The sequence below is a fragment of the Ranitomeya imitator genome, chromosome 7, assembly GCF_032444005.1.
Source record: "Ranitomeya imitator isolate aRanImi1 chromosome 7, aRanImi1.pri, whole genome shotgun sequence".
Lineage (NCBI taxonomy): Eukaryota > Metazoa > Chordata > Amphibia > Anura > Dendrobatidae > Ranitomeya > Ranitomeya imitator.
Genome location: NC_091288.1, coordinates 59,363,013 through 59,390,459, shown reverse-complemented (window position 1 = coordinate 59,390,459; position 27,447 = coordinate 59,363,013). Strand labels below are relative to the sequence as shown.

General features: G+C 44.4%; 1 protein-coding gene across 2 annotated transcripts in view; it reads left to right on the top strand.

The window, feature by feature from the left end:
* SH3BP4 (SH3 domain binding protein 4) overlaps positions 1-27,447 on the top strand; it is a 67,651-nt gene that overhangs the window by 22,516 nt on the left and 17,688 nt on the right. For both annotated transcript variants that reach the window (XM_069733309.1, XM_069733310.1), the window contains one exon: positions 25,860-26,064. In XM_069733309.1, the coding sequence (XP_069589410.1) occupies positions 25,947-26,064 (118 nt within the window). In that variant the 5' untranslated portion in view covers positions 25,860-25,946. The remainder of the gene's footprint in view (positions 1-25,859; positions 26,065-27,447) is intronic.

The window sequence follows — 27,447 nt, the reverse complement described above, 5'->3', positions numbered from 1 at the left end:
TTATTAGTATCACTGAATTAAATGTTTTCACAATTCACCATAACTTCTTTAATCACCTAACGGATTGTAATTATATTTGTGTTGTATGAATAACATCCAAAATGGGTGACTTCCCGTTGAAATTTACTATCTCTGCCTTAAAAAAAAAAAAAAAAAAAAAAAAAAAAAAGTGGTCCCCTAATAGCACTTTTGTAAAATACCAAAATCAAATTGTACTCCTCCTCTCCAGGTCGAGTGCCTGCCCTCTGCCAGTGTTTGTCTGTGTTTTGGCTGCAGTGGTGTCTCAGTGTTTTGGCTACAGTGACATCATTTTGACGACTTGCATCACCACTGCAGCCAATCACTGAGCTTCACAACTTTGACAGAGTAGATGGCACAATCTGTTGAGCTCAGTGATTGGCTGCAGTGGTGATGTAAGCTGTCAACATGACATCTCAACTGCAGGTAAAACACTGAGACAGAAGCCTCAACAAAAAGCAGGTTTTGCACCTTGGGAGGGTAACTACCATCTGAAATTACTTTATTTTTCCATATTACGGTAATTTATATTTGACATGACTTCAATAATTTCAGTATGGGCTCATAGACTTTCTATTGAGCCCCTCCAATGATGTGCGTGCACTCGTGCAAGAGCTGAGCAATGCTATTGCAGAAGTGAGTGCATCCGATCGGTATTATGAGCGGTCGGTGGAGATCTCCGCTCCTGCACCCCAAAAATTAATTAAAGAATGAATGGCCTTTAGGCACAATTCATCTGGCACATGGCAGAATTAAACAATTTTTTTTTTTTACTGATATGCTTTCATTACTGCAGCAAACATGTTATCCACCCTTTTATAGAGAAAAATTAGGTCCACTTGCACTGAACTTGTAATGGGCATGAGCATTCCTAGGAGTGCTTGTTTCCGAAAATAAATGCCAGTGTAAACAAGCCGCAAATCATCCGACAAACAAGTGCTTGCTTAAAAATCATTGTTCTGTGTAAACAAAACGTGCTGCCGAGAACAATGGTACTCTGTACGCAGATGACCATTATATTACTGATAGCCTTGAGACAAGGTGATCACACTTTCTTGGTCATAAAACTAAAGTTCAAATGTCCAGTAATCATTCTGTAGAACTGATCCATCAGCAATCCATTGACAAAAAATTTGTGCAAACACAGCTTTGTCTGCCTGAAAAAAAAAAAAAAATATATACATATATGTACATACATACACACACACACACACACACACACACACACACACACACACACACACACACACACACACACACACACACACACACACGGGCTACTTGCACAGTGAACAAGTCTGTAGGAACATGTCCACACACCACCAAGAAACTTGAAGACACAAAAGTGCACAGTAAGACCAAAAACAATGTTGTAAAAAAAAATATATATTTTTTTTTACATTGAAGTCTATAGAAAACTGATCCGTTAATTTTCCATCTGTTTTTTGCTTACTTGGTGTTGAAAAATAAATATTTAACACATACTACTGATCATCTGAGCTTTCAAGTAATCTTCTATTTACACTGATCCAGCAAAAAACAGATTCTTCTTTTCAAATACGAGAAAAACGGGTGGCTATTTAACTAATCCTTTTTCGATAGTCTTGAATGTAAAAAGAAAAAAGAAATGGATCCAGTTGAAATTGGCTTTTTTCAGGCAGGTAAAGTTGTCAAACGGTTGCATGCTGGATCAATTCTAAAGGGTAGGATTACTGGACCTGTTAAATGACTTCTATGTAACCTAACAGCTGTTCAGCCCCACGGGTGGTGTATTGTAAATCCACCAGTAATGTGAACCCAGCGTGGTCTAAAAATAAAACAAAACTAATCTATTTGAGGTGTATGGACACCTTTTTAAGCCTGGCTTTCTAGATCTAATAAGCTCAGTGTCCAGCATTCTGTCGCATTTTTTTTTTTTTTCATTCCGAATACATGTAAAGAAACTGTATGCTCCTGTATTTGTTTTTAGTGGCATGTTAAATCCTATTAAGATTCATGTCACTTGCTCAGGGCCCGTGTCATAAAGATCCCAAAATGCAGTCATGTGCATGATCACTTCCTGTTTACTTTAAACAAAAAACATTGATGCCCCCCCGAGAGCATTGATTGGCTGCAGCGGTAACTTGTGTCAACATGGTATCGGCAGTACAACAAGTAAAGAACCCCATAAACAGTAGATAAGTTTTCAGTTTTGACAGTATGGGGGAACTCTCAATTTTCTCCCAATAGGTAATGTTGGTGGAGAAAGAATCCAACCTGTTGAATTTCAAGAGCCCATCCTTTTGTTTTGCACACAGAGGACGTTGCCAGAGGAATCTGGCAGCAGGTCTCTGAGGACACAGGAACGCTTTGCTCGGACAAGAGTTTTGTTTATGGAGAATTCAAGAAGTATCTAATGTGTACAACCCCTGGCAACAATTATGGAATCACTGGCCTTGGAGGATGTTCAACCAGTTGTTTAATTTTGTAGAAAAAAAAGCAGATCACAGACATGGCACAGAACTAAAGTAATTTCAAATGGCAACTTTCTGGCTTTTAGAAACACTATAAAAGAAATCAAGAGCAATAAATGTTGTAGTCAGTAATGGTTACTTTTTTTTAACCAAGCATAGGTAAAAAATTATGGAATCACTCAATTCTGAGGAAAAACATCACACAATGTTGCAAAAGATGTTGGTTGTTCACAGTCAGCTGTGTCTAAAATCTGGACCAAATACGAACAACATGGGAAGGTTGTTAAAGGCAAATATACTGGTAGACCAAGGAAGACATCAAAGTGGAGCACCCCCAGTAGGGCAGTGGGGTACTCGGAGCCGGGCCCGTCGGTTCTCAAGGGGGTTGTCACTGTGGCTGACCCGGTCCCTGGCCCTAGGGGACGTCCGTTAATAAATGGGGGAAAGGTATTTAAAGGGGAAATGTTCGTGACACCACCTGTGGTATTCGGCCATGGTGACCGACGCTGCTTAGGGGTCCGCTGGGGTAATGTTATGGCAGCTAGATGGTATACCTTCCCACAGGTGAAGTATGTCCCCAGGGCTTCCCAGAGTGTAGATGATGGATAGTGTGAGGCGCAGTAAAGAACGAGGACACAAGATTGCAGTCTCTTTACCTTTTACTGAAGGCTTCAGTGTCCACAGTCCAGAGCACCAGACCACAGGGCAGGCAGAGTCTGGCCGGTCCGAAGGTAAATCTAGAGTCCCCTTATCCAGGTGGAAATTAGTAGCCTTCCTCTAGCGCCTGAGTGTTGTAGTTCCTCCCTGCTGAGCTTCTGGGTGAGGTCCTCACAACTATCGTAGATGTAATGTCTCTTTCTCTCTGTCCCCCCTGATGGATAGGACAAACCCGTATGACTGATGGCCCGAGGCTTTTTACAGGGACCCTACAAAGCCCCAGCCCCCACTAGTTGCCACCGTGCCTCCTGGGTATAAGGTCGGACAGCCAACATGGAATTAACTGTCCCGCCAGTCTCTAAAGTAAAGCATAGAGATCCATACTCCCTCTGTGTTCTGGCTACCGGCTTGTGCGCCTCAGAGGGAGGCAGCCTATTGCAGGGCAGAACTCCCTATGGATTCCTCTCCTTGTGCTATGACTTAGTTTCTCACTCTCAGCAACGCAATTCCCTTTGTGTCCTTCCTTAGGATGCTGCCGCACGTGGGGCAGGCGCAGCTCCGTGAACCCTCGTTCTCCACAGACCTCAGTCTGCATCTGGCTCCCTCTCACTCCAGCCAGCTTCTCCCTGACTTCCTATCCAGACTACCAGTTTTGCCTAATTGTGAGGAGTGCCCTAATAGATAGAAGCATGGTTCCCCCTGGCGGCCTGGAGTGTGAAGTGTGTTGTATGGTTTGTGATACCTGGTAAGGTGATCTCCTTTATTGCCATCAGATGTAACATCACTCCCCCAGGTGGAAGAATGACATTACTGCAACGACCAGGACCCTGGGGCGCTGCAAAAGCGTCAAGACCAGAAACCTAAAGCAATATGTCTCCAAAACAGAAAATGCACAACAAAACAAATGAGGAACGAATGGGTGGAAGCTGGAGTCAACGTCTGTGACCGAACTATAGGAAACCGCCTAAAGCAAATGGGATTTACATACAGAAAAGCTAAATGAAAGCCATCATTAACACCTAAACAGAAAAAAGCAAGGTTACAATGGGCTAAGGAAAAGTAATCGTGGACTGTGGATGACTGGATGAAAGTCATATTCAGTGATGAATCGCGAATCTTCATTGGGCAAGGTGGTGATGCTGGAACTTTTGTTTGGTGCCGTTCCAATGAGATTTATAAAGAGGACTGCCTGAAGAGAACATGCAAATTTCCACAGTCATTGATGATATGGGGCTACATGTCAGGTAAAGGGACTGGGGAGATGGCTGTCATTACATCTTCAATAAATGCACAAGTTTATGTTGATATTTTGGACACTTTTCTTATCCCATCAATTGAAAGGATGTTTAGGGATGATGAAATCACTTTTCAAGATGATAATGCATCCTGCCATAGAGCAAAAACTGTGAAAACATTCCTTGAAAAAAAGACACATAAGGTCAATGTCATGGCCTGCAAATAGGCCGGATCTCAATCCAATTGAAAATCTTTGGTGGAAGTTGAAGAAAATGGTCCATGACAAGGCTCCAACCTGCAAAGCTGATCTGGCATCAGCAATCCGAGAAAGTTAAAGCCAGATTGATGGAGAGTACTGTTTGACACTCATTAAGTCCATGCCTCAGAAACTGCAAGCTGTTATAAAAGCCAGAGGTGGTGCAACAAAATACTAGTGATGTTTTGGAGTGTTTTTTTGTTTCTTTGTTTTTCATGATTCCATAATTTTTCCCCTATGCTTGGTTAAAAAAAAAAGTAACCGTTACTGACTACCACACTTTTTGTTCTTGATTTCTTTTAGTGTTTCTTAAAGCCAGAAAGTTGCCATTGAAATGACTTTAGTTTGGTGCCTTGTCTGTGATCTGCTTTTTCTCTAGTCACCTTCCACAACGGCATACGGAGGTTGCCTCTTTGCCCTAATGGGGAACAGGAAATGGAGAGGTTAAAAGGCCCTCCCACCTCCCTCTCACCAGTGTCTTTCCTGTTCCCCATGGGACAGGAGAGGTTTACTACGTATGCAGTGGTGGCCGGTAACTACTGCTGCAGGCTCTGCCTGAAATGTATCCGGGCAGCATGGGGTCGTATCTTACCTCCCCCTGTTATGCTGCTCCCATCACGCCGCGCTGCGGTGTCCTCGGGACCTGGTCCTAGCCTTCCCGCGCCCCCGTGAGGGCAAAGCAGGCTAGTTTCCATCCGGAGTCCTCCTGGAGCTCTCCGGTTCCCTCTCCTCCACATGCCGCTGGCGACCCGGAAGTGATCGCGCGCGTCACTTCCGGTCCTTTCTGCGCTCCCTGGAGGCACTTCCGCCGGCGGTGTCTCGTGCAGGACGGTGTCCTCCACCCTGGACCATGGAGGGGAGGGGGATTTTTCGAATCGCTGGGGGCAGGGACATGCCGCAGAGCATAAAACCTGCCAGAAGACGTCGCAGGTAAGACTATCCTGACATGGAGAGCAATACCTGTCCTGCGCTTGCAGAGCCCAGCGCTGCCCCTGCCACAGTAAGTGCTGCAGGGACAGGGGGTCCCTAGTTAGTGACTTGGGGGTATTATTAGTATGACTCTCTCTCCCCTCTCATTGCAGGGAGAAAAGTCTACCCCCAAAACTACTACTAAAAAGAAGTGTGCCATCTGTAACATTAAGCTGCCACCATTATGGGAGAAGAAACTCTGCAGGACCTGTACTGATAAGATTGTCAGGGCAGAGCAACCTTCTTTACTGGAAGAAATACGCTTTCTGGTCAAACAAGAGGTGCAATCCTCCCTAGCGGCCTTTACCCCCCCCCCCCCACCCCCTCCACCACTCTCTCCAGCTAAAAAAAGGAAGATCCAGGAGGAGGATTCGGAGTCCGAATCAGACCTCTCCTATGCCTCATCCTCGGGTCGACGGGAGGAACCTACGTCCCCTATAACTGCTGAAGCTAGAAACTATCTTTTCTCTTCAGAATGGGTTGAGGATCTAGTAGCTGCCGTACGCAGTACTATGGGGCTGGAGGAAGAGCCAGAGCCACAGTCCATACAGGACCAGATGTTTGGCGGTATATCTAAGGGTAAACGGGTGGGGTTCCCAATCCACTCAAATATATCTGACATGATTGATCAAGAGTGGGAATCACCTGAAAAACGTCTCAGTAGTCCATCCGAGATGAAACATAGATTCCCTTTAGAAGGGGATTTGACCAAATGGGATACACCTAAAGTTGATTCACAGGTGGCAAGAGTGGCTAAGAGAACGGCTCTTCCATTCGAAGACTCGTCTCAATTAAAAGACCCAATGGACAGAAAAATAGAAAGTCTGTTGAAAAAATCGTGGGAGACCTCCACGGTAGCTCTCAAAGCCAATATTGCCTCAACATGTGTGGCTAGAGCACTTTTCCGTTGGATAGGCGAACTGGAATCACACATATCCCAGGGTACCCCTAGAGCTGAATTATTGGAATCCCTACCCAGTCTCCTTAGAGCCACGGGTTTCCTAGCAGATTCTTCTATGGAGACCATCAGAATCGCTGCTAGGTCATTAGTACAAACTAATTCGGCTAGAAGGGCGCTTTGGTTGAAAATGTGGTCCGGTGATATCACCTCCAAAGCCAAATTATGCGCCATACCGTTTAAGGGTAACTATGTCTTCGGGCCTTCCCTGGATGACATCTTGGAAAAGGCAACCGATAAAAAGAAAGCCCTCCCAGAACAAAAAACTCCCAAAAAGAAGTTTTTTCGTCCCTTTCAGGGCCAGACCTCTCAGAGAGGGAAAGGCAAAACCGGGAGGTGGAGTTACCCGAAGGGAGGCGGGAGAAACATCCTTATCCCTCAGCAACAGCAGCAGCAGTCTCAACAAGAAAAGTGGTGACTTCGACCCGGTGGGGGGGAGACCCTCAGAATTTATACTCCAGTGGCAAAAAATCACCAATTGCTCCTGGGTCCTCAAAGTAATCAAAGAGGGTCTTCTAATAGAATTCATTTCCTCTCCCCCACGGGGTCTAAAAATTACCTCCCTTCCCTCCGTGAAAGACCAGTCCATGCTAGAGTCGGGTCTCAGGACCCTAAAGATGTCAAATGTGATATCCCAGGTTCCGGAATCAGAGAGGGATCGGGGGTCACTACTCTCGTCTATTTCTGGTTCCCAAACCATCGGGCGAGTCCCGTATTATTATAAATCTAAAGGGCCTCAACCGGCATGTCAAATACCGGAAATTCAAGATGGAATCAGTGAAAAATGCGATTCCCTTGATAAGCCCGCACTCCTTCATGGCCACTATCGATTTGAAAGATGCATACTTTCACATCCCCATTCACCAGAGACATCGCCAGTACCTCAAGTTTGCAGTGCAGAAGGGACGTCGGATAAAGCACTATCAGTTCAACGTACTTCCCTTTGGGATCTCCTCTGCTCCAAGAGTATTTTCCAAGGTAATGGGGGAAGTAGTCTCCTTTATCCGGAGGCAAGGCGTCTGTATAGTGCCGTACTTAGACGACCTTTTGTTAGTGGCTTCCACCAAACAAGCTCTGGAGTCTCATGTATCGAAGACACTCGATATTCTGACATCTCTGGGATGGGTGCCGAACTTAGAAAAATCTCATCTACGACCCTCCAAATGCAGGAAATTCCTGGGAGTTCTTCTGGACTCTGCAAGACAAATGTCCTTCCTCCCATTGGAACATCGTCTGACCCTACTATCAAAGGTCAAGATGTTGAGAGACACCAGATCCCCTACAATCAGAGAAGGCATGTCTCTGCTAGGATCGATGACGGCTTGCATCCAATCGGTACCATGGGCCCAAGCCCATTCCAGGATTCTTCAGGCACATATCCTACAGAATTGGAACGGCCAGCCCAGTTCTTTGAACAGGAGGTTGTATACACCAGGTCGTGTCAAGGCCTCCCTGGCATGGTGGATGGCCCCAAAAAATCTACAAAAAGGAGTCAGTTGGACACAAGTCCCTCTGACTACTGTTACAACAGATGCCAGCAAAAGAGGCTGGGGGACCATGATAAATCACACCCCTTTCCAAGGGCTCTGGGACCAATCGACAAGAAAGAAATCATCCAACTACAGAGAGCTAAAAGCGGTAGAGGAAGCCCTTATGATAGGGGGTCACCTTATCAAGGGACATCATGTTCGAATATATTCGGACAATGTGACCACGGTGGCTCACATCAGACATCAGGGCAGTTCAAAAAACAACAACCTGAAGAACATATCTGCCCGGATATGCTCCTGGGCAGAAAGACATCTGTTATCCCTGACGGCAGTTCACCTGAAGGGCTCATCCAACACTCAGGCAGATTATCTAAGCCGTCAGGACATACATCCCGGAGAATGGTGTTTGAGCAACCGAAGTTTCGAGATGCTGGTGAACAAATGGGGTCTTCCAGAAATCGACCTCTTTGCGTCCCGGCAAAATGCGAAGGTCGAAACCTTCTTCTCCCTAAACCCCAGAGACGGCTCCAGAGGAGTGGATGCATTGATCCAGAAATGGAATTTTCGACTGGCATATGCGTTTCCACCAATTCCGATATTGGCCAAAGTCTTGCAGAAGATTCGGGAAGAACAGACACCAACTATATTGGTAGCTCCTTTGTGGCCAAAGAGGAGTTGGTACAACATGATAGTGGATTTACAGGTGGATGGGCCGTTCCAGTTTCCGATAGAAGAAAACCTTCTTTCTCAAGGACCAATCAATCTACTAGATGTCCACAAATGGAACCTGGCGGCATGGCTACTGAAGCCCAGGTGTTGAAAGCCAAAGGACTATCAGAAGCAGTGGTTTCCACACTTCAAAAATCAAGAAAGCCGGTAACCATTGCTATATACAATAAAATATGGAAGAAATTTTCATCTTTTTGTCTTCCTGAAGTACCGGATCCCTTCAATCCGAATTTATCACAAATCCTAGATTTTCTGCAAAAATGTTTAGAATTAGGCCTCATGCCTAGCACCCTAAAAGTCCAAGTTTCCGCCCTCAGTTCAATATTTGACCAAGATCTGGCGAATCATCGATGGAGGTTCATGATATCAGCCTCTAGAATGAACCCTAAAAAACAATTAACAGTACCAATATGGGACCTGAATCTGGTATTACAAGGGCTTACAGGTCCACCCTTTGAACCTTTATCCTCCTGCTCTCAGAAAAATCTGATTTATAAAACAATTTTTCTAGTGGCCATTACCTTAGCAAGGAGGATAGGAGAATTACAGGCCTCTCAATAAGAGAACCATACTTATCTATACGAGATGATTCTATAATACTGCGCCTTGACCCTTCCTTTCTTCCAAAGGTCGTATCAGATTTCCACCGCTCTCAGGAAATTATTTTACCTTCCTTTTGCCAAAACTCAACAAATCCAAAAGAAGAAAAGTTTCATACTCTGGATGTCAGACGCATTGTATTGTTTTACCTAGAGCAAACCAGCTCTTACAGAATTGATCAGAACCTATTTGTCCATCCATCAGGACAAAATAAAGGAAAGAAAGTAGCAAAAAGCACTATTGCCAACTGGATAAAGAAAGCGATAGCAGAAGCATATCTCGCTCAAGATAAAACTCCAGTGGGAATCAAAGCTCATTCGACTAGATCAACCTCAGTCTCCTGGGCAGAAAGAGCAGGTGCATCAACAGAGCAAATCTGCAGGGCAGCCACGTGGTCTTCGTTGCATACTTTCTCCAGACATTACAGACTAGACGTAATGTCCAACAAGGATTTAGCCTTCGGCCGGAAAGTACTCCAGGCTGTTGTCCCTCCCTAGCGCCAAAATTAGTTGGTATTCCTCCGTATGCCGTCGTGGAAGGTGACTAGAGAAAATAGAATTATTCTTACCGTTAATTCGGTTTCTAGGAACCTTCCACGACGGCGCTAGTTCCCTCCCTATGTACTCCTGGATTTTAATCTGGGATTTAAGGTAAACCGGTGCTATGGTTTTCAGTTATAAGTCACTGGTGAGAGGGAGGTGGAAGGGCCTTTTAACCTCTCCATTTCATGTTCCCCATTAGGGCAAAGAGGCAACCTCCGTATGCCGTCGTGGAAGGTTCCTAGAAACCGAATTAACGGTAAGAATAATTCTATTTTTTTCTACAAAATTAAACATCTGAATGAACATCCTCAAAGGCCAGTGATTCCATAATTTTTGCCAGGGGGTGTATGTTTAAAGGTCCATGCCATGCTGCAGGCTTTGTCTTACAGGCATGCCTGGAGCAATTAAAGACACGGCTCACAGAAATGTTGGCTTTGGTGGCCCGGCGCCTTGACTGGCGGCCCTGACGCGCGGCGCCTTGACTGGCGGCCCTGACGCGCGGCGCCTTGACTGGCGGCCCTGACGCGCGGCGCCTTGACTGGCGGCCCTGACGCGCGGCGCCTTGACTGGCGGCCCTGACGCGCGGCGCCTTGACTGGCGGCCCTGACGCGCGGCGCCTTGACTGGCGGCCCTGACGCGCGGCGCCTTGACTGGCGGCCCTGACGCGCGGCGCCTTGACTGGCGGCCCTGACGCGCGGCGCCTTGACTGGCGGCCCTGACGCGCGGCGCCTTGACTGGCGGCCCTGACGCGCGGCGCCTTGACTGGCGGCCCTGACGCGCGGCGCCTTGACTGGCGGCCCTGACGCGCGGCGCCTTGACTGGCGGCCCTGACGCGCGGCGCCTTGACTGGCGGCCCTGACGCGCGGCGCCTTGACTGGCGGCCCTGACGCGCGGCGCCTTGACTGGCGGCCCTGACGCGCGGCGCCTTGACTGGCGGCCCTGACGCGCGGCGCCTTGACTGGCGGCCCTGACGCGCGGCGCCTTGACTGGCGGCCCTGACGCGCGGCGCCTTGACTGGCGGCCCTGACGCGCGGCGCCTTGACTGGCGGCCCTGACGCGCGGCGCCTTGACTGGCGGCCCTGACGCGCGGCGCCTTGACTGGCCATGTCACTTGTGTGCAAGTTGGTTGTTTTATATACAGTAAAAGCAAAGCTATATTTGCACAACAGCAAGTCGCAGACCAGCTTCACAGTTAACTATTGCCTTATTCACAAACATCTGCAGTCCCCAGGTGAGATTCAACATCACACTTGTTTCTGTGAAAAAGTATTCTCATAAAAATGTTTTGAGGCTGCCTGCAATGTACAGGCACATGGAGAGCTTAGGCTGTAACCAGAGGTCTGATGTCACAGAGCAGAAAAGGTGCAGATGCATGTAGCACCTTACTACTACAACCTCATTAGACCTTATTACAACAGCATCAATGAAAGGTTGTCCACCTTTTTGAATTTTTATTTTTTTTTTATTTACAGGATTTGTATTTCCCTTCACCGTCAACTTTTGATGTGGTCATAATTCAGTGGAGAGGAGCTCAGAAAAGAGTTATAAAGGCAAACTGTGCAAAATTTATAATGAAGCACAATTACAAGAAGAAAAAAAATTCAGCCCAAATTCCATGCATTTAATTTAAGAATAAAAAATATAAAGCTAATATTGTCCTGAAGGGTGTACAACCCCTTCAACACTTTCATGTCATTTGCATATATTGGTTGCAATATATACAGTATGATGAAATGCATCCATATACTGTATCCACATGTATTAAATGTATCCATATACTGTACATGAAGTCCCTGGTTCTGACATCTGCTGCTCCTTATTATGGGATCAGGATGACGCTTGTCACCTGCTTAGGATTTGTTGACGTGCTCCCATTAACCCTTCATCACCCTACGGAGTCAGGTTTACCTTTCTTTGTATAGTTTATAACCTGGGGGAATTTCTTATTGTGTACCGTAATTGCATAGGGCACTGCAATCGGTGATCACTATTTGGTCTACTAGGTTTCTTATCTTCACCTCTCATGACCTACAAAAATTAGGTCTTTCATGGTTAGTAGTTGTGGTAGGAGGGGATGAAATGACTTTTGTCTTTATGCAGTGAGTGTACTCCTACATCCAATTCCTGGTATGAGAATGGAGAATTCATCAGTGTGCTGCATTATTACCGTACCTGGAAACTTCTGGAATGGGTTTTTTGTATCAGTAAGGTTTAGCCGTTACATTGTAATACTGGTCTGAAAGTGTTTATTTATTACTAGATGGTGGCCCGATTCTAACGCATCGAGTATTCTAGAATATGCATGTCCACGTAGTATATTGCCCAGCCACGTAGTATATTACCCAGTCACGTATGTAACAGGTTAAAAAATAAAAAATAAACATATACTCGCCTTCCGAGGGGCCCCTTGTAGTCCTGTCGCCTGTGTGCGGTGCACGCGGCAGCTTCCGGTCCCAGGGTTGGTATGAGCACAGGACCTCTGATGACGTCGCGGTCACAGCACACACGTCGGAGGGTGAGAATAACCTTTTTTTTAATTATTACTATTATTATTTTTAAGATTGGATCATTTTACTATTGATAAAGCGCAGCATCAATAGTAAAAAGTTGGTCACACAGGGTTAATAGCTGTGTAACCGGAGTGCGTTACACCGCGCTCCAGTAACGCTGGCATTAACCCTGTGTGAGGGCTGACTGGATGACTGGAGGGGAGTATGGAGCGGGCACTGACTGCAGGGAGGAAAGAGCGGCCATATTGCTGCCGGACTGTGGCCGTCGCTGATTGGTCGTAGCAATGGTCGTGGGCGTTTTGCCATGGCCAATCAGCGACTTGGATTCCATGACAGACAGAGGCCGCAACCAATGAATATCCGTGTCAGACAGACAGAAGGACAGACAGAAAGACGGAAGTGACCCTTAGCCAATTATATAGTAGATTATGCTTTGGTTATTTAGCACCATTAACTCCACAGCGCTTTAGACATGATCATCACTGTATAAATATATGAGGGGACAGTACAAAGACCTTTCTGATGATCTTTTTAATCATAGACCTGAGACAGGGACAAGGGGGCATCCTCTATGTCTGGAGGAAAGAAGGTTTAAGCATAATAACAGACGCGGGTTCTTTACAGTAAGAGCAGTGAGACTATGGAACTCTCTGCTGTATGATGTTGTAATGAGTGATTCATTACTTAAATTTAAGGGGGGACTGGATGCCTTTCTTGAAAAGTATAATGTTACAGGGTATATATACTAGATTCCTCGATAGGGCGTTGATCCAGGGAACTAGTCTGATTGCCGTATGTGGAGTCGGGAAGGAATTTTTTTCCCCAATGTGGAGCTTACTCTTTGCCACATGGTTTTTTTTTTGCCTTCCTCTGTATCAACATGTTAGGTTAGGCTATGGGTTGTACTAGATGGACTTAAAGTCTTCCTTCAACCTTAATAACTATGTTACTATGTTACATTGGGGCTCTCAATCTAGATTCCCTAACAGTATATCTTTGGAATTTGGGAGGAAACCGGAGAACCCGGAGGAAACCCACACAAACACGGGGAGAACATACAAACTCCTTGCAGATGTTGTCCTTGGTGGGATATAAACCCAGGACTCCAGCGCTGCAAAGCAACAGTGCTGCTAACCACTGAGCCACCATGCTGCTACATTTTGGTGTGCCACACGGAGTCTCTCCTCCACAACATGGGTACTTTTTTTTTTTTTTTATATATATATATGAGGGTGATGCCTACATACAAGACTAGTGATTGGGAGTTCGAGGTAAGAGGGGGTACAAAACATAGGTTTTTACTTTAAGGGTATGTTTCCACAGTCAGGATTGGCTCCGTATTTGCTCGGGATTTGACGCAGGTGAAATCTGCATCTGAGGTTACTGGCAGGTCATCTGTGTTTTTGATGCGTTTTTTCTTTACATACATTTTTTTTTTTTTTTTGTCACTTGAAATAAAGCTTATTGAAAGTTGGCTTCTGGGAAGGGAAAAAAAAAAGTGATTTCCTTTTTGCAGATAGGGTACGTGCACACAGTCAGTAAACACTGCAGGTTGGACGCTGCATACAGCCGCAGCATCCAGATGTTACAGCATAGTGGGTGGGATTTCATGAAACCCCATCTCTACTATGCGTTCAAAGATGCAGGCGGTAGACCTGCGTATCCGGACATGCGGCACGTCTTTCCAGACCACAGCATGTCTATTTACGATATGGAGACGCTCAGTCCCCGCAGAGTAAATTTCCCATAGACTATCATTACATGCGGTAAAACTGCATCTAATTATTAGTCACATGCGTAATAACTGCAGGAACGTACTAATTTACTTATGTTGATTCTTGTGTCACATCCGGAAGTACGTGACGGGCCGGTGTCACACTTGCGAATGTGATGCGAGAAACTCGCGCATCAACACCTGGCACGGACGCCAACACTCGGACCAACGTGCGGCTGCATAGAAATACATGCAGCCGCACACTCCGGTTCCGAGTGTTGATGCGAGAGACTCGCGTGAGTTTCTCACATCATACTCGCAAGTGTGACACCGGCCACACAGGAACATGTTATGTCCTTTTCTTTTTTTTTTAACTAAACAAATAATTTTTTTTTTTTAAATGGTGTGGGCTCCCTTGCAATTTTCAGAACCAGCAGAGGGAAAGCCAGCAACTGGGGGCTGATGTTTATAGCCTGGGAAGGCGGTAATACCCAAGGAGCTTCCCAGGCTATGAATATTGGCCCGCAGCTGTATACTTATCCTTTACTGGCTTTTTAAATAGGGGGACCCAAAAAAATGACGTGGGCTTCCCCCATAATTAATAACCGGCAAAGGCAAGGCAGACAGCTGCGGGTTGATATTAACCCCTTTCTGACCTCGGACGGGATAGTACGTCCGAGGTCAGAACCCCTGCTTTGATGCGGGCTCCGGCGGTGAGCCCGCATCAAAGCCGGGACATGTCAGCTGTTTTGATGGGGCGGCACGGTGGCGCAGTGGTTAGCACTGCAGCCTTGCAGCGCTGGAGTCCTGGGTTCAAACCCCACCAAGGACAACATCTGCAAAGAGTTTATATGTTCTCTCCGTGTTTGCGTGGGTTTCCTCCGGGTACTCCGGTTTCCTTCCACACTCCAAAGACATACTGATAGGGAATTTAGATTGTGAGCCCCATCAGGGACAGTGACGATAATGTGTAAAAAAAAAAAAAAAAAGCACTGCGGAATATGTTAGCGCTATATAAAAATAAAGATTATTATTAGTCAATGGGAAATTTATTCTGCGTGGATGTCAAACCCGCAGCGTTTCCTGACCGTGGAGACATACCCTTAAACAGCCATGTCCTAGTACTGTACAGAACATGGTCCCTATTATTATTATTATAATATATATATATTATACATTATTGTGTCTTTTGGGTTTACAACCCAGAAAAAAGAATTTGAAGACACAAAAGAGAATAGTAAAACCAAAAACACTCAGTTTGAAAAAAATCGCAGTAATCCGCAAGTGCTAGTAAAAGATGTAAAAAAACAGGGTATTTGGGTGATACGTTTTTTGCAAAAAAATGTATACTAAGCTGCTCTACCAAACTTCACGGTATACCCATATCAGAGCAGTCCAGAAAAAAAAATGCCTATGTTCAAATATAACAATGATTTGTAAGTGTTTTCACTAGTGCAAATGTGGGTATCCTTCGGTGGGAAGCCAGTTGCTCTAACATTGAAGAAGCATGTAGGAAAGGGTTAAAATAAAGCTTTTGGGTTGTGTACTACTCATATTGTCTCAGTAATCCCGCCAGTGATACTTGTTGGGGGGTAGACGGGCTTAATATTTAATCCGGACATCAGTGTTGGTTACCAGGTGCCTTTGTAAAATATGATTTGAACAATAACCCGCCCTGCAGCTATCTTTTAAGGCGAAATCTGATGTCCTTGATTTGCCATTTCCCACAATTGGAAGACTGAGTTTCCCTGGAGACCCCCTGGAGGGGAGGAGAATATGGATACCAAACACCCACCCAGTCTGACCAGACTATTGAGTATTTATAGCTTTGAGCCATTGTGTGTGTATATAAACCGGAAGGGAGCTAATCCTGATGGGGGGAGTAAGACAAGGCAAGCAAGGAGTCTAGCCAGGAAAGGCATGAGGGATCTGCTGGGTATAGAGGGAATAAAGACTTCTATGCCTCTTTAAGGGCTCCTAGGATGTACGATGAGCTCTTTATTGGTTTTGCGCCATGGACTAATTTGTGATTGTTGCAGCAGATAGTGCTCCATTCAGAAGAGATCACTGTGATCTAGTGATGTAAAAATGTTTTGTAGATGTCCACATTGATATAGAAATTGCAAAGCCGTAGATGTAGGACATATTTTCTTCATTTTACTTGTGTAAATGAAACATGCAGATCAAATGCATCAGTTACTGAATGCTGCAGTTTTTTTTATTTGTTGTTTGTTTTATTTTTTGTTAAAACCTTGCCTTAGCAGAGAAATATATACTGCTGGTTGTCTTAAAAACAAAAACAAACCAAGCACTGCAAATTTTTTATTTTTTTTATTTTTTTCTATCTAGTTGCCTTGTGAATCACATCAGAGGCACGTAGCTATAATTGATCATCGATTGCTAAGAGCAGCCGGCTCAGAGAAGCCTGAGATCTTTATTGAATTACCCCTGAAGTTATGTCCGTGTTACTGTGTAGCATCAGCCGGCAATGTTGGTGATGCCGAGATCTACTCTTGTAATATAGAAGGTATTAAAGGGATAGGACAATAAATACCCTTTATCGCCTTTTCACAGGATAGCTTGTGAAGCAAGATCTTTTTTATCACTGCTATAGGGAAAACGTGGCATTGAGTATGTCTTACTTGATGTCCATTCATGTAAATGGGAGCAGAGATCATAAATAGACAATTAACTTATGGACCATAAATGTATGTAATTTATGGGATGGTGATAAATGTTATAAATAATTTTTTAATAAGTAGGATAAAAAAGTTGTTTCTCTCGACAGCACATTGTTCTTTACAAATGGTACATGTGCTGCCGAAAACATAATGTTCCATGAACACTAAACTATCATCCTAAGGCTACATTCACACGCTCAGTATTTAAGTCAAAACCAGGAATGGAACAATCAGAGGAGAAGTATAATAGAAACACGTCACCACTTCTGTATTTATCACCCACTCCTGGTTTTGGCTTACAATTATACTGATGTAAATTACTGACCAAATACTGAATGTGTGAATGTGGCCTAACAATAGTGCTGTGCGGCCATCCTGTCTAACCAGGAAATTACGGTAAGTGACCACTGATCATCTTGTGAGCAGCCGATTGGCAAACGACTGTGACCGTCTGGCCTTAATACAGTTTGTTTGCAGGAGAGCCTTAATGAAATGAAATGTCATATTTTTGGATTTCTGAAGTGTTTGTGTCAGATGCTCAGTCGGAGGAGGTCTGTGCAGGTGTGCGGTTTCCATCCTGCCGCTCCAGCCATTGTTCTGCAGTTTCACTGTGTGCACACACTAGACTTACCGTATGTTTATTGTTGCCTGCAGTTTCACTGTTGCACTTTTGGTTTGTTTTTCTGTGTAATCCTGTCCTGTGGTTTTCTAGAAACTGTTGTGAATTCCTTAATGACCCCTTTAGATTCCTGCTGTTTCTGTTTCCATTTATTGTCCATGCTCTCTGGTGCCACACTATAATTTCTCCTGTTCTAAAAAGCTTCCTGGGGTAACAATGATGTGTTCTGGCAGTGGTATAGATGTGCGATGGGACAAGCTTTGATCAGATTTGGTATTTTACCATTCTATTGTTCATTGTAGATCTCTGTGCATGAATGCGTGTATGTGTAATAAATAAATTAACTTTTTGATTAATTTTGTGAGGTGCATGCGTGCGTGCGTGTGTGTGTATAATATATCTGTATATTTAGACAGAGAGCAACACCTATTTATCCCTAAAGTCTTTTTCTGTTTTTAGTTTCATCAAGGCAATGATTCCCCTTTACATTTGGAATGAGCTGTGGAACTTAACAGTGATTACATTTGATCTGTGAAGTTTGTGAAAAGTGGCGACCATGATATAGGGACTAGATAATAGGGTTATTCAGTCTCGGAAGAGAATGCTCTGCCTGCAAACTGCTCAATTGTAACAAACAGTAAGGGTACCGTCACACAGTGGCACTTTGATCGCTAGGACGGCACGATCCGTGATGTTCCAGCGATATCGTTACGATCTCGCTGTGTCTGACACGCTACTGCGATCAGGGACCCCGCTGAGAATCGTACGTCGTAGCAGATCGTTTGAAACGTTATTTCGTCGCTGGATCTCCCGCTGACATTGCTGGATCGGCGTGTGTGACGCCGATTCAGCGATGTCTTCACTGGTAACCAGGGTAAACATCGGGTTACTAAGCGCAGGGCCGCACTTAGTAACCCGATGTTTACCCTGGTTATCAGCGTAAACGTAAAAAAACAAACACTACATACTTACCTTCTGTGTCTGTCCTCCGGCGCTGTGCTTCTCTGCACTGTCAGCGCCGGTCAGCCGGAAAGCACAGCGGTGACGTCACCGCTCTGCTTTACGGCTGACCGGCGCTGACAGTGCAGAGGAAAGCACAGCGCCGGAGGACAGACACGGAAAGTAAGTATGTAGTGTTTGGTTTTTTTACGTTTACGCTGGTAACCAGGGTAAACATCGGGTTACTAAGCGTGGCCCTGCGCTTAGTAACCCGATGTTTACCCTGGTTACCAGGGGACTTCGGGATTGTTGGTCGCTGGAGAGCTGTCTGTGTGACAGCTCTCCAGCGACCAAACAGTGACGCTGCAGCGTCGTTTCAGTGTGACGGTACCCTAAGGCTAAGTCCCCACGGTCAGTAATCGGCAGCACATGTCCGCTCCGTCCAAAGCGCTGACGGCTTTTGAACACCGGTGATTCCGCATGTGTTCATTGAAATGTGCGGAGTCACCACATCCTATACATTGTATGGGTGACATTTATCTTTCGGAGACTGAGCGTCTCCGCAAGATAAATAGACATGCTGCGGTCTGGAAAGTCGTGCCACATGGCCGTCTCCACAGGGAAGCTGGAGGCGTCCGTGCACGCGTAGTGGACATGGGATTTCTTAAAATCCCATCCACTATGCTGTATCATCTGGCCGTTGCAGCTGTACGCAGCATCCAACACGCAGCATTTACTGACCGTGAGAACATAATCTAATGGATCGTTCCATGTGCAGTCTGCCATTGTTCACTGAAGCACAGGTCCTGTTTACACAGGACGATGTGCTGCCGAGAATGATTGTTATTTTTCCTACGAACACTCATTCCCAATCATGCAATATCCATGCTGCCTAATCCCAATACACAGGCAGTTTGTATCAGCTGTCTGGTTCCTTATTAAGGGTGAGTTTGCATCACTTGACGTAAAGGGAGTGCACCTTCCCACCGACAGGTCTTCATCTATCTCAGCCTTTCTCTGGCTCCATAAAGCAAGAGATGTCATTCAAAGCCAAGTAATGGGTTAGAGCAGTGGTCCCCAACTCCGGGCCTCGAGGGCCGCCAACAGTGCAGGTTTTCAGGATTTCCTTAGTATTGCACAGGGGTTGGAATCATCACCTGTGCAGATGATCACATTACCACCGATGCAATACTAAGGAAATCCTGAAAACCTGCACTGTTGGCGGCCCTCGAGGCCTGGAGTTGGGGACCACTGGGTTAGAGAGAGAAAACAAGCACGTGGGAAGGTGCAGTTAAATGTTTGGCCCCACCATGATTCATTGAGCACCTGTATTTGGTTTATACACTCATTCTTTACAGATAGTCCCTTTAAATGATCAGCGATCACTTGTTTGTTGTTCGGTACTTATTTAATAGACCGACAGACTGCAGTTTCTATGAAAACTGATCGATCAGAGAATTCTATGCACGTGTAGACTGCCATTTTTTTTTTTTTTGGCAACGCTTGTCATGATTACACAGAACATTGAGCTATCAAGCATGATGCTTTTTCAGCCCCCTTCCTGTGAACACCCTTTTGTGATAATCGTGCAGTGTTTCCATAAATGACTACTGATGGGAAGTTTGGAATGATCACTTCTTTGTCTTGAGTCTTTCCATTTGGGAGAACCTATTGAAACCATAGTTTCACATGTTTTTACCATTACTTTAGGCCCAAGATGCATATCTGTGGGTTCAGCTAAACATTTATTGTGTATGTAGGCTTCGCGACTCTCCCACAACAGCAGATGTTAAATTTGTCCTGGGACATTTGCCACCCCCAGAGCTGTCTGGCAAGACTTTACTCAACTCACCCTATTAAAAACAGATTAATGCTTGGGAAGTCGGGGGAAAAATAGCTGTTGGCTGAATTGAGCTGAGGGGGAAAAAAAACAGGACCCTGGTCCAGTGGTCATGCCGGTAGTGCTTGGCTACTGAACCAGAGTCCTACATACGACCTCCTACCTACTGGCATCCCCATAGCCTCTTCTGATTACTAAGCCCAGCATGGCATCATGCTTGCATTACACTGCAATAATGACGTGGCACTGGTCCTGCTAATCAGAAGAGGCTACAGGGATGGCATAAGTAGGCTGAAGTATGCAGAGCTCTGGTCCCGTCGCCAAAGACTACCAATGTGGGAGCTGGATCAGGGTACTGCAAGTCTTTTTGCCAGTGAATGGGTCGATCCGTTATTTGAGGAGTGTGGTTATGAATGTTGGCCAAACCGATTTGAGCATGTAATGTGTATAGTGGTATATCCACTCTCCCTCCAATAATAAAGAAAAGGGTCAGACACATTGGGTTTCAACCTGCGGTTCTCACTGGAGATGAGCTACAGGCAGAAGTGTTTGATAGTGTCTTGTCGTACTGTGAAATTACCCTGGCAAGCTAAACATGTGCAGGATTGGGGGGAATTGGGGAAGAGTACCTTTATAGCAGATGGCTATAAGAAATCTAAGCCCTAACTTACTTAAAGGTTTATGGGGAAACTACATTTTATCTTTACAAATTTTTTGTTTTTAACAAATACCACATTTTTCAGACTATAAGACGCACCGGACCATGCAACTCGCCCCAAATTTTCAGAAGGAAAATTTGGGAATTAATACCTCAAATGGGGGTCCGTCTTACAGTCTGAATTCAGCTTACCAGGGGGAGGATGGGAAGGAAATGTATCGCTGGTGGATCGGAGTCACAGGAGGTGTTCAGTGGTCCGGCGATGATCTAACTTCCATCCCAGGTTGGTATGGCATATTCGGCAGTGATCGGTGGTGTGGGGGCTCCGCCAACATTTTGTGAAAGCCTAGAGCCCCCACACATTCATTGCTCGTTGCCTAGCTCTCAATCTGCATTTGTGCCACCTCCGGTGGCCATTTTCCCAGAGGCTACCACATTGCAGCAATGTTTCACAACTTCACAAAATGTCGGGGGAGCCACGGACCACTGAGCGCTGCCAAACCTGCTGCACCAGCGTGGGATGGGAGTCAGATCATCGCCCTGCAGCATTGGACCACCGAACACCCTCTCTTCCCAGCCAAGGGCTGGCAGAATCTCCTGACATCTGCTACTACCACACTCCTTGTAATTTATACATATTAGTCCATATAAACTTCTATATATAATAGAGCATAAAAACATATTCACCTTGCTGGAGCACACACAATCGAAACGCGCGTAGGGGTTTCTTTTGAGTGTGCTCCAGCAAGGTGAATATGTTTTTATGCTCTATACTTACCGTCTTAAAGTTCTAACTAGGCATGTGTGCATTATGAAGGGATTTTTCATTAGGGCATGAGCTAAAGAAGTAGTGCTGTATTTACTATATATATATATATATATATATATATATATATATATATATATATATATATATATATATATATATATATATATATATATATATATATATATATATATATATTTTGGCAGTATCACAGTGGATCTTGGCCGCAAAATCCCAGCATGCAGATAGGTACCTAGGCACATTGGCACTTTAGAAAGTTCATATTAAAACAGTCACCTTGCAATAAGAATCTAGAGCCTGCATAGCATTGTCATGCAACAATCTGACTCGTAACACGGTCTCAAATTAAGGTCAGCATGTATGTCAGGTGTAACTATTAAGCACATATCAATTCTTGTTTATTTGGATTGGAGGTACTTGCACAATTTTTTGTATTCTATGTGTTTTTTACAAAGTTGTTCTTATGGATCAATAAAATTTATATGTTTGAACTAAACATTCTGTTTCCTGAATAATATTCTTGGGGGCCTTTTGGTGGTATCACACTCCTTGTAAGTACACACGGACTATAAGATGCACCCCCATTTTTCCCAAAAGAAATTTTTGGGAAAGAAGTGTCTTGCAGTCCGAAGAAAACGGTAACTCCATTCTGGTTTGCTGGTTAAGTGAAGATTATTCACGTACTAGATGTAGATTTGGTCAGTGTACATTTCACCCCATGACAATACTTCTTTCATGGATAAAATGAAATAGATTTTTCAGCTTTCTAATTTTCCCTGATACAAAATGTTGCAAAAGTCCAAACGTTCTTTTGTCACTAGGCCCCTATGTATAGGAATCCCATTATCACCTTACAGGGTGTTAAAGAAATTAATAGACCGTGTTTTGTCACTTGTGATCTTGTGATATCTCAGGAAGTTTGCGACTTGAAAACCTAGTTTATTCCTGCTAAAAACCTCCTCTGAGATGACTGAATACTGTTTGTACTTCTAAATTGGTCAACTGATAATCTATGTATACATAACAATTATAGCTAAAGCCTAAAGGTACCGTCACATTTAGCGACGCTGCAGCGATATAGACAATGAGCCGATCGCTGCAGCGTCGCTGTTTAGGTCGCTAGGAGACGTCAAACACGGCAACAGCAGAACGATGCAGGAGCGATCTAGTGACGTAACGGCGACTCACTTATCGTTCTCGCTGGTTGTTAGCTCCATGTAAAACATTGCTGGCATCGTTGCTTTTGATGTCAAACATGACGATACACGCCGACCTGATGACCAAATAAAGTTCTGGACTTCTAGCTCCGACCAGCGATGTCACAGCGGGATCCAGATCGCTGCTGCGTGTCAAACACAACGAGATCGCTATCCAGGACGCTGCAACGTCACGGATCGCTGTCGTTCTCGTTGTAAAGTTGCTCAGTGTGAAGGTACCTTTTAGAAGTACCGTAATAGAACAAGATAATTAACTCTTAGGCTATGTTCAAATGTTGCATTTTTTTCTTCGTTTATTGCTGCGTTTTTGTTGTCTCTCGTGAATTTTGATAAGGTTTAATAGCCCCCCAAAAAGCATGATTTAACTTTTTTAGGTATTTAGACCAAAAATGCAGCAAAAAATTGATACTGAAGGTTTTTTAATAGGGGGGGATCTTTTGACATGTTGAAAAGGGGGGACTAATTCTAGATTTACTTTTTTTTATGATTAAATAAATGAAAAACAAAACTGGGGGGTCCCCCTCATTGTTGTAACCAAAAAAGAAATTTTCATCCAAATACTCCATGCGTGCACATAGCCTAATTGTTATGCCTAAGCTTCCTTTTTAAATGAGAAGTGGGAAGATTTAGGAGATGGAATATGTTTTTTTTTTTTTTTTTCCCAGCAACACTTGATAAATTATTTGTTTGGTTAAAGAAATAAGCTCTTCTACTGGAAATTAATAGTGTAACTTGCAAGGGAGCGGTCGCACCAGGCCCTGAGAGACTAACTCCCGCACTGCATCGCGGCTAAGGGGCCATCACCAGCACCAATCCCCCCCCTTATTCAACAGTTGAAAGCAATGATGGAGGATTTTCCATCATTGGCACTTCCGCCCCCATCATTCTTCGGTGTCTGCCAGTTAAGTCACTACATGAAATCCTGAGATGTGCGACGCTTCAGAAGACAAGCTGTGGGGACCGGAGCTGTGGGGAACAAGGCGGAGAGGTGAGTATTATATTTTTAATTTATTAGAACATTGTGATGGCCATAAAACTGTATTGGGAACTATGGGGTGCACTCAGAAGTTTCTCCCACACCCTGAACCAAACGCCTAGAAATTCAGTGTTATTGGTCATATCCAAAAACTTTCTGATAAAAGGTTAAAACCGTGGGCTCTCCAAATGGGGAGCAGGGTGCATGTCATGGGTTCTCCTCCAGTCGCCGTTACCGCTGGACACTTGGTATAATGGATTGTGGATTTTCCGTTTTCCCGTACACTGAACGCGTTTTTGTTGTTCTTTACAATGCCACAGTGTAATCCATTCACTAGTGGAACGCTTTATCATTTTTTATCAGTCCGGTTATTTACTTTCAATGTGTGCGAGTTGTATAAATATTGCACTTTCTCACTACCTCATAAAGATAAATGAATATTGCCTTGTCTTCCTGCCATAGGTTTGTATAGCTTTTAGAGCCACAGGCTTCGGGCAGTAATATACTGTATATCTAACAATTAAGTGTTTATTGCTGATCTATATCTTCTTCTCGCTGGAGATAAGCTTCTTTATTGCCTTGGAGTGAAGCTTTAGGCTAGAGCCATCTTACTATAGTAAAATTGCTTTAATTTGGCATCAAATACTCAATTATCAAAATAATTATCTCCCAGACTAAAGGTACCTTCACACATAACGATATCGTTAACGATATCGTTGCTTTTTGTGACGTAGCAACGATATCGTTAAGGAAATCGTTCTGTGTGACAGCGACCAACGATCAGGCCCCTGCTGGGAGATCGTTGGTCGCTGAACAAAGTCCAGAACTTTATTTCGTCGCTGGATCTCCCGTGGACATCGCTGGATCGGCGTGTGTGACACCGATCCAGCGATGTCTTCACTGGTAACCAGGGTAAACATCGGGTAACTAAGCGCAGGGCCGCGATTAGTAACACGATGTTTACCCTGGTTACCAGCGTAAAAGTAAAAAAAAAAAAACTCTACATACTTACCTACCGCTGTCTGTCCCCGGCGCTGTGCTCTGCACTCTTCCTGCACTGGCTGTGAGCGCCGGGCAGCTGGAAAGCAGAGCGGTGACGTCACCACTCTGCTTTCCGGCCGCTGTGCTCACAGCCAGTACAGGAGGAGTGCAGAGAAGCTGAGCGCTGGGGACAGAGAGCGGTAGGTAAGTATGTAGAGTTTTTTTTTTTTTTTACTTTTACGCTGGTAACCAGGGTAAACATCGGGTTACTAAGCGCAGCCCTGCGCTTAGTAACCCGATATTTACCCTGGTTACCCAGGGACTTCGGGATCGTTGGTCGCTGGAGAACGGTCTGTGTGACAGCTCTCCAGCGACCAAACAGCGACGCTGCAGCGATCCGGATCGTTGTCGGTATCGCTGCAGCGTCGCTTAATGTGAAGGGGCCTTAAAGGGACACTGTCACCTGGATTTGGAGGCAACAATCTTCAGCCATGGAGGCGGGGTTTTGGGGTTTTTGATTCACCCTTTCCTTACCCGCTAGCTGCATGCTGGCTGCAATATTGGATTGAAGTTCATTCTCTGCCCTCCATAGTACACGCCTGCGCAAGGCAAGATTACCTTGTGCAGGCATGTACTACGGAGGACAGAGAATGAACGTCAATCCAATGTTGCAGCCAGCATGCAGCTAGCGGGTAAGGAAAGGGTGAATCAAAAACCCCAAAACCCCGCCTCCATGGCTGAAGATTGTTCCCTCCAAATCCAGGTGACAGTGTCCCTTTAAATGTTCCAACATTCATCTGAACCTGGAGTGTGAAGTATCCTTGTGCTGCGATGTAGAGCAATGGTTTGTGACGCTAAAGTCGCCGTGTAGACCCAGCCTAAAGCAGATCTGCAATACCTCATATAACCTGTGGACAGTTGTGGCGCTGTACTACCATGTGTTTATCCTGTGAAATGGCTCCCTCTGCCAATGCTGTATATTGCTGGCTCTGAAGTAGGTTTGTTAACCAATGATCCTGTTCTTTTCAGCTGCCTCCCATCGCTACATTGCATATTGTGAAAGTGATCCAACAGGAGGACATGTTCCGCTGAGGGAAGAGGAGAGATTCAGCAAAAATGGCTGCACAAAAGATTCGGTCTGCTAACGCCAATGGTCTGCCTCGTTGCAAGTCCGAGGGAACACTGATTGATATTAGCAGCAGTGCCCCTGATCAGAGCCTTAGTGATGTCAAAGGTGAGTTAAAAAAAATATTTTCTATAGTTTTCAGGGTGGATTTGATTTAAATCTAACTGATTTTAAATCACGATTTAAATCACTAGTCAGTAAGGCTTGATTTAAATCAGTGATTTAAATCAAAGTTTCTACCTAAACTAGTTCTTGCTACTTTAACATGCAAGTAGATGAAGATTTTTAGAATCACTATTTATATTACTTTTTTCTCCCCAGTTTAATGGGTTAATCATTCATATTTGGACACCACTGTTCTGTTGTACTTAGGAAGGAGAAAAATAATCCTGACCTTAATAACAATTTAAATAGATTTATTCAACTGAAACAATAACAACATTACAGCATAAGTTATTTGCTTAAACAAACATCCATGTTTGTTAACTAATTTGGCTAAACAAAATATATATATATTTTAAGAAACTTAGACTGTCAGCCCAGCCGACACATGAAAAACTTAAATACTACTGTCCCTGCAGTCCTCTGTAGCTCACTTGTCGTCATCTTCATCATCATCTTCTTCTTTGTTCCTATTCATAATCTGGAAAAGAAAAACAAGCTTTCCTGCTTTATTGGGTCCCAACCGATTTCTCAATTTAGAATGAATGAGTCCAAAGGAAGGGAATATTCTTTCAACGCCTGCAGAAGAAGCTACTGCTGTTAAAAGTGAAATCATTACTTGAACAGTCTCTAAATCCAAGCGCTTAAGTGACTTCCACCAGTTTACTGGTGTGACCTTCCTTAAAATATCTTCAGCAAACATATATTTCTTGAATGGTTCCCCCCTTAGCTCTGAAGTTTATTATAGTTGGCATTAAAGATGGATGATTGCTGGATACCCATGCCATAGCTAACTCCTCTTCCTCAGCACTTAGGTTTTGACCCTGATATTGACAATATTTGCCAAAAAATGAGCTGGGGTCAGTGCTTGTCCCATTCGTTTGTTTACTGCTTGTAATTTAATTCTGTCCATGTGTAGTTCTGTTTTTAAGTGTTCACTCAGTTCCTTCCAAATTTCAACAGCATCCGCAATAAAACAGCTATTTTTCTGTATTTTGTTTAAAGCTTGAGAGATGGGTTTCAGGAAGCTCAGCATATGTTCAACATTTCTCTTAAGCCCAATGTTGAGGATTTTGGCCGTGACAGTGCCATCTATTTTATCTCGATTTTCTTCACAAAGTGTCATCAGAATAGGCCAGTTTTTGATATATCCACCACAGAGTTCCATCTAACATCTTGTGGGAGCGTTAGCTTGGTTCCACCCATCCTTTTCAGAGCTGCTGCAGCAAAATGATTATTACGGAAGTATTTAGCAATTTCAACAACATTAGCCTTTATTTCTGGAACACTTAAGTCTTTGGCTAAGAGGTGCAGCAAATGAGCACCCCA